General features: G+C 34.3%; 1 protein-coding gene across 2 annotated transcripts in view; it reads right to left on the bottom strand.

The window, feature by feature from the left end:
- The window catches only part of PIK3R4 (phosphoinositide-3-kinase regulatory subunit 4), a 78,663-nt gene that overhangs the window by 23,790 nt on the left and 41,719 nt on the right, over positions 1-13,154 (bottom strand). For both annotated transcript variants that reach the window (XM_045088925.1, XM_045088926.1), the window contains exons 10-13: positions 6,557-6,758; positions 4,207-4,394; positions 3,007-3,217; positions 469-634 (exon numbers count right to left, since the gene is read on the bottom strand). In XM_045088925.1, the coding sequence (XP_044944860.1) occupies positions 469-634; positions 3,007-3,217; positions 4,207-4,394; positions 6,557-6,758 (767 nt within the window). The remainder of the gene's footprint in view (positions 1-468; positions 635-3,006; positions 3,218-4,206; positions 4,395-6,556; positions 6,759-13,154) is intronic.

Raw genomic sequence — 13,154 nt, 5'->3', positions numbered from 1 at the left:
TTTAACATTCTACCTATCCCTCTTTCCTGCTTTATTTTTCTCCAAAATTTTTTACCATTTAACATACTATATGTTTTATTAATTTATATTGCTTATTGTTTGTCACCTCTCATAAGAAGGAAAGCTCCAATGGGTGCTGGGTGGCTCAGTGGGTTAAACCTCTGCCTCTGGCTCAGGTCATGATCTCAGCGTCCTGGGATCAAGCCCCACACTGGGCTCTCTGCTCAGCATGGAACCTGCTTCCCCCTTTCTCTCTGCATGCTGCTCTGCCTACTTGTGATCTCTGTCTGTCAAATAAATAAATAAAATCTTAAAAAAAAAAAAAAAAAAAACAAGGAAAGCTCCACAGAACAGGTATTTTTGTCCATGTATTACTGCTATATCCCTGGTTCCTAAACGGCACCTGTCAGAGTGAGCACTCAATAAACATTTGCTGACTGAATGGATTCTTCTCCCAAGCATTATTACCTGGTAGTGGTGGTCTTCCCTTCCATCTTTTGACTGTTCCAGATTTTCACTGTGCCATCATTTGAACATGTTGCAAAAAGTGAATGTTCATCAGAGACTCTAATTCGATTCACAGCAGATTTGTGTTCATGAAGATGTGCAACTAGTAGCCCTTTAGGACGCCACCCTAAGGAAAAGCAAAGGAGTCGGTCTTAAACTACAGTTTACAAATACAATATTCCTCTCACCTCCAGCTAAGTCACAATGACCAGCATGAGAACAATCATAAGAACTAAACAAAGGGTACTACTAGCTAAACAATACAGAGTGGTCTATTAGACCATGACAGTTAATGTTATTTAGTAAGACATCCAAGATAGCAATTAAGTGCTGACCAAGACTGCACTTGGCGGGGGGCCTCCTCTAGGGTCTAGTGCACAGTAGTCACTTACCACCTGGAAAAACCCTGACTACTTGTTCAATAGCCAGAGACAATGGCTATCCTATACCTAAAGACACTGGATGATAGGGAGGCAAGCTTGTTCTCAAAGTCTCAAAGACCCAGATCCACCATAATATAATGTATAACCTTAGGGTACTTATTTAAACTGAGCTTCAATTTCCTCAAAGGTAAAATGAGGGAAATATTACTTAGCCCAAAGGATGGCTATGGATAAGCAAGATATATAAAGTGTCTAACATCATCTGAGGTCCATAGTAAACAACCAAATGTTGATTTCCTCTCTACCTGCAATCATTTATTGTATGGCATCAACATTTTAATTAAATAGTATTATGAATTATAGCCTCAGAATGCCCATGGATTTTCTAGTACTTTATGACATCTATACACTTGTCTTATTATGCATATTCTTTTGTGTATGATTAATTTCCTTTAATAAATTATAGATTTGCTAAAGCCAGAGACCATGTCTTATCCATTCTGAATCATTCACAGTACCCAGCACAGATCCTTGCACATAACTATCCTCAATCCTTGATGAGTCAACTTTCATATTAAGTGAAACATTTAATATTTAATATTAAGTCAATTTTAAAATAAAACAGAAAGCTATGCTAAAGATGGTCCTATATTAGAATTAAGCAGAGTGCCTAATTAAGTGATAACAATGTCATTTTAGGATAAAATTATTTTTTATCAGAAAACAAAAATGAAACAGACTATTGCCAAACCTGGTAAACTCTAAAATAAAAAAAGTTTCCCCCTGGATCTCTAGTTCACATGTGTAGGAAGAAAAGCTGAATGTGATTTTTAAGGAGGATATGCTAGATTTGAAGGTGATCAAAAACACTTAGCCATGAAGTCTAGATAATCCATCAGGCTAGATTGAACATTTCCCTCTAGAGAAAATCAATTTCACACAATCATTCAAGTGTGGAAAGAAAAAAAATCAAATGCTCAACAGTCATTGCACATTTCTTGAACCTCAAAACTTGATACCTTTTTTGTGATTACTGAATAGAAGAAAGTACAGCTCCACTTAAATATAAAATGCTTCTTATAAAGACAGATTCTATTCCAGGATATTATTTGACCTGAGATGCCACTTACCACTTAATAATACTTTTTAAATCTTTAAATCATTTACCTTCACCAGCTTTTTCCCCTGGAGCACACAATGGAAGCACACAGGAATTCATTGGATTTTAATTCTCTACACATAAGCACACTATGCATTGCTTCTCAGAGTTTTCAAGTTAAATTTTTATTATTACAATCTACATACAGAAACTCATTAAAAATGTTTTTGAAATCTGCATGTCTAATATCAAAACCTAACTCCACCACATTTATACTGGGCAAGTCTATTAACATAGCTGAGCCACATTTTCATCTGAAATAGCTCTAAGTTTCTTTTAAATCTTCTCAAAATACAGCAATCTTTCCACAAAATGTTAATGCTGTTAATCGCTGAGTAGTGGAATTATAGATGATGATTTTTTTTCTTTTTAAAAAGTACCCATTACTGGGATGCTTGGGTGGCTCAGTTGGTTAAGTGTCTGCTTTCAGCTCAGGTCATGAGGCCAGGGTCCTAAGATCAAGTCCTGTTTGGTCCTATTTGATCTCTCTCCCTCTTTCTCCCTGCTCATTCTCTCTTGCAAATAAAGAAATAAAATCTTAAATAAATAAATAAATAAAGGTGCCCATTACTTTACAAATGCTTTACCTTTTTTTTAAAGAAAATAAATAGATGCTAAACCCTTCTACTTAAAAGCTGAAGCTTACTCCAAGAAGACTGACATTCTATGAAAAAGTGGCATGATATAAGCAGGCAGGTAAAACGTAGCACTATAAATGGAGAATATGGACCACAGACAGACTGAAACACTAAGTAGCCTAAACAAGACACTGCAAGTTGCCCGCACAGCCAAGATGAACCAAACTCCACAAATAATGACTTAAAATTTCTCACTTAATGCTTCTTCCTTTGGGCTTCCAAGTGACAGTTTTGTTCTTACTTCTTTAATTAACCTGCCTTAGATGGTAGGCTTTGGCACCCACACTAGAATACAACTACCTAGCAGTAGCACTTTTACCAGGTGGTGGTGGTTTACTCTCCCATTCCGCATTTTCCATCATCTGCTTAGCTATCCTCTCAGCGTTACACTGCTCCCGCTTCTGCTGGATGAGCTGCTGAAGTTCTGTTTTACAAGTTGTGATCCGAATCTGGTAGGTAGATGGTAAAATTGTACTACTTAAAACCTGTATTGTTGGTTTTCTATTTTGGACATTTGTCACTTCTGGAAGCTGCAAAACAGAATTATAACTATTTATGTCATAAGCAAAGTATACTAGATGATAAAACTGTACCAATATTCTCTCTATTCATTATATCTGCTTTTTTCCTTATTAATGTACCAAGTTTTAAATCCACTTATAGTATTTTTTCAGTGAAAATCTAACTAAAAATTAACTACAAATATTACATTTCCAAACCTCTACATTACTAAGAAAAACAGAACAACCAAAAAAACCTATCATTACAGCAATAATATTAAACAAAAATCCTCATTAATTTAAGTGAAAAGAAATAGAATTTTATGAGTTGGTTCAGTTAATATTTTCATTTAAACTATGATTGGCTTAGGGAAGAGTCACCTTAAATTGCAAATTTATTTCAGATATATAAAATCATAACATTTCTCACACATGGCAAACTAGGGACTTCCAGGAGTATTTCTGCTATTTTACAGGTATGTTATATTAGAGGAAGAATAAAAACAGATTTAAAAGGTTCACTGCAAGTTAATAATTATAATCACATTTGATAATGATGTCTTCAACCCACAATTTTAGATCACTTTATCGGTGAGTACTCTAACGCAAAATCTTTTTTGATACCTTCAATAATTAGAGACATCCCCTTGGCTATAAAATTAAAGATAAACCTGTTTTTAGAAAGAAACATGTCCTTAACTATAAAGAACAAACTGAGGGTTGCTGGAAGGGAGGTGGACAGGGGATAGGCTAACTGGGTAATAGGCATTAAGAAGGATACTTTTTTTGAGCACTAGGTGTTACATATAAAAGTGATCAATCACTAAATTCTAGTCCTGAAACCAGTATTACACTATATGTTAACTAAGGAGAATTTAAATAAAAATTTGAAGAAGAAAAAATAATGAAACATTTCCTCCTTATTGATTTTTCCAATATAGTACACAGCCTTTAAACAACCAAAACAGTTAGAATAGGATTGAAAAACAAAAGGAGGATTATTGCCTAGGTGGTAGTACCTGTGGAGAAGTTGACAAAGGGACACAAATGCCAGCAGAAGACTCAGAACGAGGTGGTTTCCCAGTCTGAATCACCTCCTGGTCAGTCCCTTTAGGTAGAACCTGTGGGATGTTTGGTGGTTCCAGTGACCCAAACATGCTTTTCCATTCTTCATTTACATTTGAGTCTTGTTTTACATGTTTTCTAGCTACAAAAACAGATTCAGAACAGTCAATCTAAAGGAAACTCCTGAAATCAATATGTGCTTTTACTTATTTTTTTGGTGGGGGAGGGACTTCACATGCTATCTGTTCTTTCTGATCTCTGATTTATTTATATTTACACATCAACTCATTAACTCTCACTTTATCTCTGGGATAAATGGAACAGATGCACTTTCAATGGCATATTTTAATAATTAGACCTAATTGCTTTCTAGTTTCGCAAGGCTAGCTCAATTTCAAATAAACACTTCTTTATCTCAAGAACCAACAATAAAAGCAACTTTTTCAAATGTCACTGACTACACTGCTAAATATGACCTATTTCTAGTATTACACAGGATACAAACAAACCAAATATGAAAATCAATTGTTATACACTTACCTCCTGAGTATAAAAAGAAACCTTTTTTAAAAAATCTTTCTCCAATTACAAAAAGTACATCAAATAACACAAAGTTCTTGCATTACCAAAATATAATGTGAATTGCCCCCATAACTTTGTAAACCTCACAGACTATATAGTTTAATGATATACCATTTCATTTTGCAAAAATTAAACAGTATAAATATAAAGTGTTTCATAATCTGTTTTTCTCTTAAATATACTAATTGTTTATTTAACTATCCCCCTATTAATGGATACTTCAATTATTTCTTTTTTTTTTTTTTAAAGATTTAATCCATTCACTAGACAGAAAGAGATCACAAATAGGCAGAGAGGCAGGGAGAGAGAGAGGAGGAAGCAGGCTCCCTGCAGAGCAGAGAGCCCGATGCGGGACTCGATCCCAGGACCCTGAGATCATGACCAGAGCCGAAGGCAGCGGCCTAACCCACTGAGCCACCCAGGCGCCCTATTTCTTTTTTTTAAACTGAGAACATTCTTATACATGTTTCTTCACATGCTTATCTGTATTTCCTCGAAGAAATTTCCAGAATTGAAAATGGTGACTCAAAGAGTAATGACACTGCTTTCTAAAAAGAGTATGTTCAATTTATAATCTAACAGTGTATGACAACACCTATTCCCTATCCCCTTACCAACAATAGGTATCATTCAGTCTTTGCTGATCACATGGCAGAAAATGACATCTCATTGTTTTGCATTTATTTATTTTTTCAAACATGCATTTCTATTCTTCTATCAGTTTTAAGTTCAAATCCTTCAATATTTTTCTTTTGGGGTGCTTGTGTTTTTCTTATAATCTGTATCAGTGTTTTAATTATTATCAATGTAAACCACAGGAAATTAAGTTCCAAATAATTTTACCCCAAGTTTGGCAGTTAGAGGTTTATTTAAAATACAATTCAGCTGTCCTTAAAATCTGATACTATTTTTAAAGGCATATACCTGGAAGTAACTACATCTCAGAAAGGGTTAAAGGAAGAACACACAAGATCTTAAAAACCTCATATAGTCAATGTCTATTAACATTCTTGGCACAATAGCTGACAGTTCTAAATCTTGAAACTTCAAACAATTAAGTCTTCTCTCACATCTACTCTTTTGTATTTCATTGTTAATAACAAGATTGTTCTTTTCAATTCACTGGGCATTACCTACTAAAACAAACTAGATAACTATTTCATTTTAACACAGACTATTGACCTTGGCTTGGTGTTTAAAGGATTAAAAAACAGGAATTCATCATCAATATACATCTCCATAAAGGCAATATGATCTCATATAAGAGCAGAGCTTTTGGAGTCAAGCTTTGGTTTGAATCCTGGTCTGACACAGAGAGCCATGACTTTGACAGGTTATATAATAACTTTTTTTTTCTTTTAATTTGATTTATTTGTCAGAGAGAGAGCAAAAGCAGGGGGAGCAGCAGGCAGAGCAGGAAGAGGGAGACGCAGGCTCCCCATTGAACAGGGAGCCTGAAGTGGAACTCAATCCCAGGACTCTGGGATCATGACCCAAGCCAAAAGCAGACACTTAACCAACGTCCCTATATAACTCTTTAACTGTTAATTCAGTTCTCTACTTTTCCTCCCTGCCAATTTTCCTGCTACATAATAGAGTCACCCATAGTACTTTGACGTATTATATTTGGAAAATATGATTTTTCATTTTACTACTACTTAGCTATAGCTAACCCTATGAAGTAAATAATAATAAGCTAAACAAACACAAAAACATACTAACCTCGCTTATCATCAGGTTCCTGTTTGGTTTTAACAAGATCAACTTGTCTCCCAGTTATGCCTAATGCTGCTAAGTCAATAACACCTTTCTGACTACTATCATGGAGATGGCTCTGGTCTACTATATTGGCCTTTGCTTTGTTAGATTTCATCATGAAGTCTTTCAGTGCCAAGAGTTTGTCTTCCTCTTCCTCTGTCATTCCCTAAAAAAAAAACATATGTTCTAGGTTATTTTCAAAAGCAGTAACAGGCACTGGAAGGCCTAACAATTGAATGTCAAATTTTAAATTCTACTGTAAAATTTTAAGAATTAGAATGCTAAAATAAAGCAAACAAAAAGGCAAGAGAAAAAGAAAGTACCAATACTGAACATCTCACTATTCTGATCTCCCAGAACACCCTGTATTGTGGCATTTTCTTTTTTTTTAAAGATTTTATTTATTTATTTGTCAGAGAGAGAGAGAGAGAGAGTGCACAAAAGCAAGCAGGGTGGCAGGCAGAGGCAGAGAGAGAAGCAGGTCCCTGCTGAGCAAGGAGCCCCATGCGGGACTTGATCCCAGGACCCTAAGATCATGACCTGAGCCGAAGGCAGCGGCTTAACCCCCTGAGCCACTCAGGCATCCCGCATTTTCTATTTTGTATCACGATTTGTACCTTAACTTTCTTTCTAAATGGAAGCATTCAGTATAATTCATCTTTGAAATCTCCAAAGAAATTAATACAGTGCCTGCTATTTTATCTTTAATATATAACTCTGAATAAGCATTTCTGAAAAATACAATATTAAGTAAAACAAAATTTCTGGAAATACAATATTAAGTAAAAGAGAGCATACCAATCTCAACCTTGATCTTAGATGAGTTGAGAATATTAAATGAGACACTGTTTGTGAAGGGACTCTGTGATATATAAAACATTCTACACACTTCAGAAATTGATATATGTATGCAGACTAAGCAACAAATGCAAAGCAATACACCCTAGGATAACAGTATAATTAAAGTTTGACTGCCGAAGTACAGTGAGATTCTATTACTTACTATACATGTAAACTTGGGCAAATTACCCAATTTCCCTAAACCTCTACGGATTTATCTAGAAAATAAGGATAATTACTAGCATCCTATAAGGCTATTTTGAAATTTTATTTTATTTTTTTTGTCTATTTTGAAATTTCAGTAAGTTAATCTACCAAAGACACTTAAGAATACTTGAAGCTGACAGCCAATAAATATTAAATAATTAATTTAAATAATTCAATGTGAAACAAATATTCTGGTAAATGGAATAGTTCTACAATTTTTTCTTAATTTACAAACCATCCACAGGATCCTCTAGAATGATTTTATTATGCCAACAGAAAAAAAATTAATAAAATAGCAATTCCCAAGGCTTTAATCCAAATCCTATTGGAGTTTAAAATAATATTCACAACCCACAGTCAAAACAGGACACAAACTCTAGAGTTAGAAAGCTAAGAAACAATAAAATAAAATTGTACTAAAGTACAATAATCATAGAGAAATCCTTGACTGAATTTTTTCTAATACTGGCCTGAAATTCTTCATTTATTTTTACTTTTCCTCCTAAAATTCGCCTAATGTAGACAATTTTACAGCTGTAGCAAGAGTTCTAGTCTTTCTGTTAGATAACATTTTAGTTCATAAAAGGGAAGTCTCCATTTTAGTCCACATAAGGGGTCACCAAAAGAACCATAAAAAGGACTGAAGTATTAATATATGCCATAACATGGAGCAACCTTGAAAATATTTTGCTAAGTGAAAGAAATCAGACACAAAAATGCCACATATTGTACAGTTCCATTTATAGGAAAGATCCAAAATAGGCAAATTCCTAGAAACAGAAAATAGATTTAGTGGTTGCCAGGGGCTAGAGGAAGAAGTAAATGAGGAATAATTGTTAATGGATATGGGGTTTCTTTCCAAGACGATGAAAATGTGAATTATTCTGTGTATGTATTATCTCAGTAAAAAACATTAGAAGTGCACCATGGAGGAAAAAGCTTCTTTTTAAAAATAATACAATCATCTTAGAGTTTCCAGACTCCCAAAAGACACACATCTAAATCAGAAATTGCAACCTGGCATTACTAGGAGCAATCATCCTTAAACAGGAAGCATTCAGGTGAACTGTTAAGAATTAAGAGTAATTTCAAGACAAGATTATAAGTCAGGATTTTTTTCTTTAGTATTTAATATATATACCTAAAGGACATTACAAGAAAGGAGAACTGAAGAACAAATCATTTACTAACCTAAATGCAAAAATACAGTAAGAGCAAGAAAAATTCAGACTACAGAAAAATTTCATAGAATATTTACATTACTTATATGTTTAAAGTATTTTTATAAGAAGTCTATTTAACACATTAAAAATAGAAAACTGGAAGAGACCAACTATTAGAAATAAAATTGAATCAGTAAGCAAAACACTCGCAACAAACAAAAATCTAGGACCAGATGGCTTCACAGGTGAATTCTACCAAACATTTAAAGAACAGTTAATACCTATTCTTCTCAAACTATTCCAAAAAAATAGAAAAAGAAAGGAAAACTTCCAAATTCATTCTATGGGGATGATACAAAACCAGACAAAGACACCACAAAAAAAGAGAGCTAAAGACCAAAATTTCTGATCAACATATATAAAAATCCTCAACAAAATATTAGCAAACTGAATTCAACAATACATTTTTAAAAAATTATTCACCATGATCAAGTGAGATTTATTCAGAGGATGCAAGGATGGTTCAATATTCACAAATCAATGTAATACATTAAATGATCATCTCAATAGATATAGAAAAAGCACGATAAAATACAACATCCATTCATGATAAAAACTATCAACAAAACGTTTTAGCAGGAACATTACCTCAACATAATAAAGACCTTATATGAAAAAACCCACAGCTAACATCACACTCAGTAGTGAAAAACTGAGAGCTTTTCCACTAACATCAGATACAAGATAAGGATGTCCACTCACACTACTTTTTATTCAACACAGTAATGGATGTCTGAGCTACAGCAATTGGACATGAAAAAGAAATAAAAGGCATCTGAATTGGTAAGAAATAAGGAAAACTGTCACAATTTGTAGATAACATGATATTATACAGAGAAAGCCCTAAAGACTCCACCCACAACATTATCAGCACTGATAAATGAGCTAGGCAAGTTGCATGATATAAAATTAATACACAGAAATCTGTTGCATTTCTATACACCAATAACGGAGCAGCAGAAAAAGAAATTAAGAAAGTAAGTCCATTTAAAATTGGACCAAAAGGAACAAAATGCGTAGGTATAAATTTAACCAAGGAGGTGAATAACCAATACCCTTGAAAACTATACAAAACTGATGAAAGAAATTGAAGACAACACAAATGGGAAGATATTATATGCTCATGAATTGGAAAACTTAATACTGTTAAAATGTTCATACTACTAAAAGCAATTTACAGCAATCTGTATTCAATGCAATCTTTATCACAAAACCAACATTTTTCACATAACTAGAACAAATAATATTAAAATTTGAATAGAATCATAAAAGACCTCAAACAGCCAAAGCAATCTTGAGAAAGAAGAACAAAGCTACAAGTAACACAATCCCAGAATTTAAGATATACTACAAAGCTGCAGTAATCAAAACAGTATGATACTGCCACAAAAACACACACACAGATCAATGAAACAAAATACAGAATCCAGAAATAAACCCATACTTATATGGTCAATTAATCTGTGACAAAGAGGCAAAAATATACAATGGGAAAAGATAGTCTCTTCAATAAATGGTGCTGGGAAAACTGGACAACTAAATGCACAACAATAAGCCAGACCACTTCCCTACCCCACACACAAAAATAAACTCAAAATAAATTAAAGATCTAATTGTGAGATCTGGAAAAATAAACCTCTTAGAAAACATAGGCAATAATTTCTTCGACATGGACAACAGAAACATTTTCCCAGAAATGTCTTCTCAAGAAAGGGAAACAAAAACAAATATGAACTACTGGGACTACACCAAAATAAAAAAGCTTTTGCAAAGCAAAAGAAACATCAACAAAACCATCAACAAAACAAAAAGACAATCTAATGAATAGGAGAAAATATTTTTAAATGATATATCCAATAAAGAGTCAGTATCTAAAATATATAAAGAACTTGTACAACTCAAAACAAAGAAATAATCCGATTAAAAAATAGAGTACATGAACAAACATGTTTCCAAAGAAGACATACACATGGCCAACAAACACATGAAAAGATCTTTTGTCATCAGGGAAATGCAAATCAAAACCACTGAGATATCATCTCACACCAGATGGAATGGCTAAAATTAAAAAGACAAGAAATAACAAGTACTGACAAGGATGTGGAAAAAAGGGAACCCTCATGCACTGTTGATAGGAATGCAAACTGGCACAGCCCCTGTGGCAAACAGTATGGAGGTTCTTCAAAAAATTAAAACTAGAACAACCCATATGATCAGTAATTCCACTACTGTGTATTTACCCAAAGAATATAAAAACACGAATTCTAAAAGATATATGCACCCCTATGTTTATTGTAGTATTATTTACAATAGCCAAAATTTAGAAGCAGTCCAAGTGTCCAATGACAGATGAATGGATAAAGAAGATGTGGTATATATCTACAATGGGATATTACTCAGCCATTAAAAAGAATAAAATCTTGTCATTTGCAACAACATGGAGAGACATAAAGAATGTAATCCTAAGCAAAAGAGAAGTGAGTTGGGGGAAGTCAGAGCGGAAGACAAACCATGAGAGACTGTGGACTCTGAGAAACAAACTGAAGGTTTTTTGGGTGGGGGGGGCAGTTGGATAAGCCTGGTGGTAGGTACTATAGAGGGCACGTATTACGTGGAGCACTGGGTGTGGTGCATAAACAATGAATTTTGGAACATTGAAATAAATAAATAAATAAATAAATAAAAGCTAGTCAAAGAAAGACAAGTCCCTATGATTTCCCTCATATAGAATTTAAGAAACAAAAGAAATAAACAGGAAAAAAGAGAGACAAATAAAGACCAGACTCTTAACTACAGAGAACTGATGGAGAGGTGGGGGGTGGAAGGAATTGGAGAAATAGGTAAAGGAAATTAAGAGCACACTTATCTCGATGAGCAATGGATAATGTACAGAATTGATGAATCACTACATTGCACACCTGAAACTAAGATAACACTGTTATGTTAATTGTACTGAATTTAAAATTTAAAAAAAAAAAAAGGCTTAAAAGGATCAAACTCATTCCAAGTAAATTAACTGTACAACACAACAATCTGACACTATGTAAAGGAATTCAGCACTCTAAAAACATAAAATTCATTATCAACAGGGAAAGAAATTGGGTGGCCGAGGATCAGGGATTATAGGAAAACCTGTATTTTATTATAGATCTTTCAATATTTTTTCAATTTTACACCTTCTGTCTACACTACCAATCCAGAAATAATAAAATAAAAAATCATTAAAAAATTAAAAATTTATAGAGTGCCTGCGTGGCTCAGTTGGTTAAACGGATGCCTTCAGCTCAGGTCATGATCCTGGAGTCCTGTAATCAAGCCCTGTGTCAGGATCCCTGCTCAGTGGGGAGCCTGCCTCTCCCTCTAACTTTGCCTGCTGCTCCCCCTGTTTGTGCTCTTTCTGTGTCAAATAAAATTTTTTTTAAAAAATTAAAAAATAAAAATAAAAATTTAAAGTATTTGTCATTTTTTAAAAGGAGTGAAATCAGAATATTCTTATCCTCCACAAATAAGTGAAACCATATGATAATTGACTCTCTCTGCTTGACTTATTTCACTCAGCATAATCTCTTCCAGTCCCATCCATGTTGCTACAAAAGTTGGGTATTCATCCTTTCTGATGGAGGCATAATACTCCATAGTGTATATGGACCACATCTTCCTTAACCATTCGTCCGTTGAAGGGCATCTTGGTTCTTTCCACAGTTTGGTGACCGTGGCCATTGCTGCTATGAACATTGGGGTACAGATGGCTCTTCTTTTCACTACATCTGTATCCTTGGGGTAAATACCCAGTAGTGCAATGGCAGGGTCATAGGGAAGCTCTATTTTTAATTTCTTGAGGAATCTCCACACTGTTCTCCAAAGTGGCTGCACCAACTTGCATTCCCACCAACAGTGTAAGAGGGTTCCCCTTTCTCCACATCCTCTCCAACACACATTGTTTCCTGTCTTGCTGATGGGGAGATGGAGAGGAGAAGGGAGTTGAGGGAAATTGGAAGGGGAGGTGAACCATGAGAGATATGGACTCTGAAAAACAATCTGAGGGTTTTGAAGGGGCAGGGGGTGGGAGGTTGGGGGAACCAGGTGGTGGGGATTAGGGAGGGCACGGATTGCATGGAGCACTGGGTGTGGTACAAAAACAATCAATACTATTACGCTGAAAAGAAATAAAAAATTTTAAAAAATAAAAAATAAAATGTAAAAAATATATATATTCTTATCCTGTATTAGTGCTTGATCAAATGGATACAAATAAAACAGCTCTTGTAGATGCAATTCTAAAATAGCCCCAC

The sequence above is a fragment of the Mustela putorius genome, unplaced genomic scaffold (genome assembly GCF_011764305.1).
Source record: "Mustela putorius furo isolate JIRA1106 unplaced genomic scaffold, ASM1176430v1.1 tig00003834_pilon_pilon_pilon, whole genome shotgun sequence".
In the NCBI taxonomy this organism is placed as follows: Eukaryota; Metazoa; Chordata; class Mammalia; order Carnivora; family Mustelidae; genus Mustela; species Mustela putorius.
This window is presented reverse-complemented; position numbering and strand designations above follow the sequence as displayed.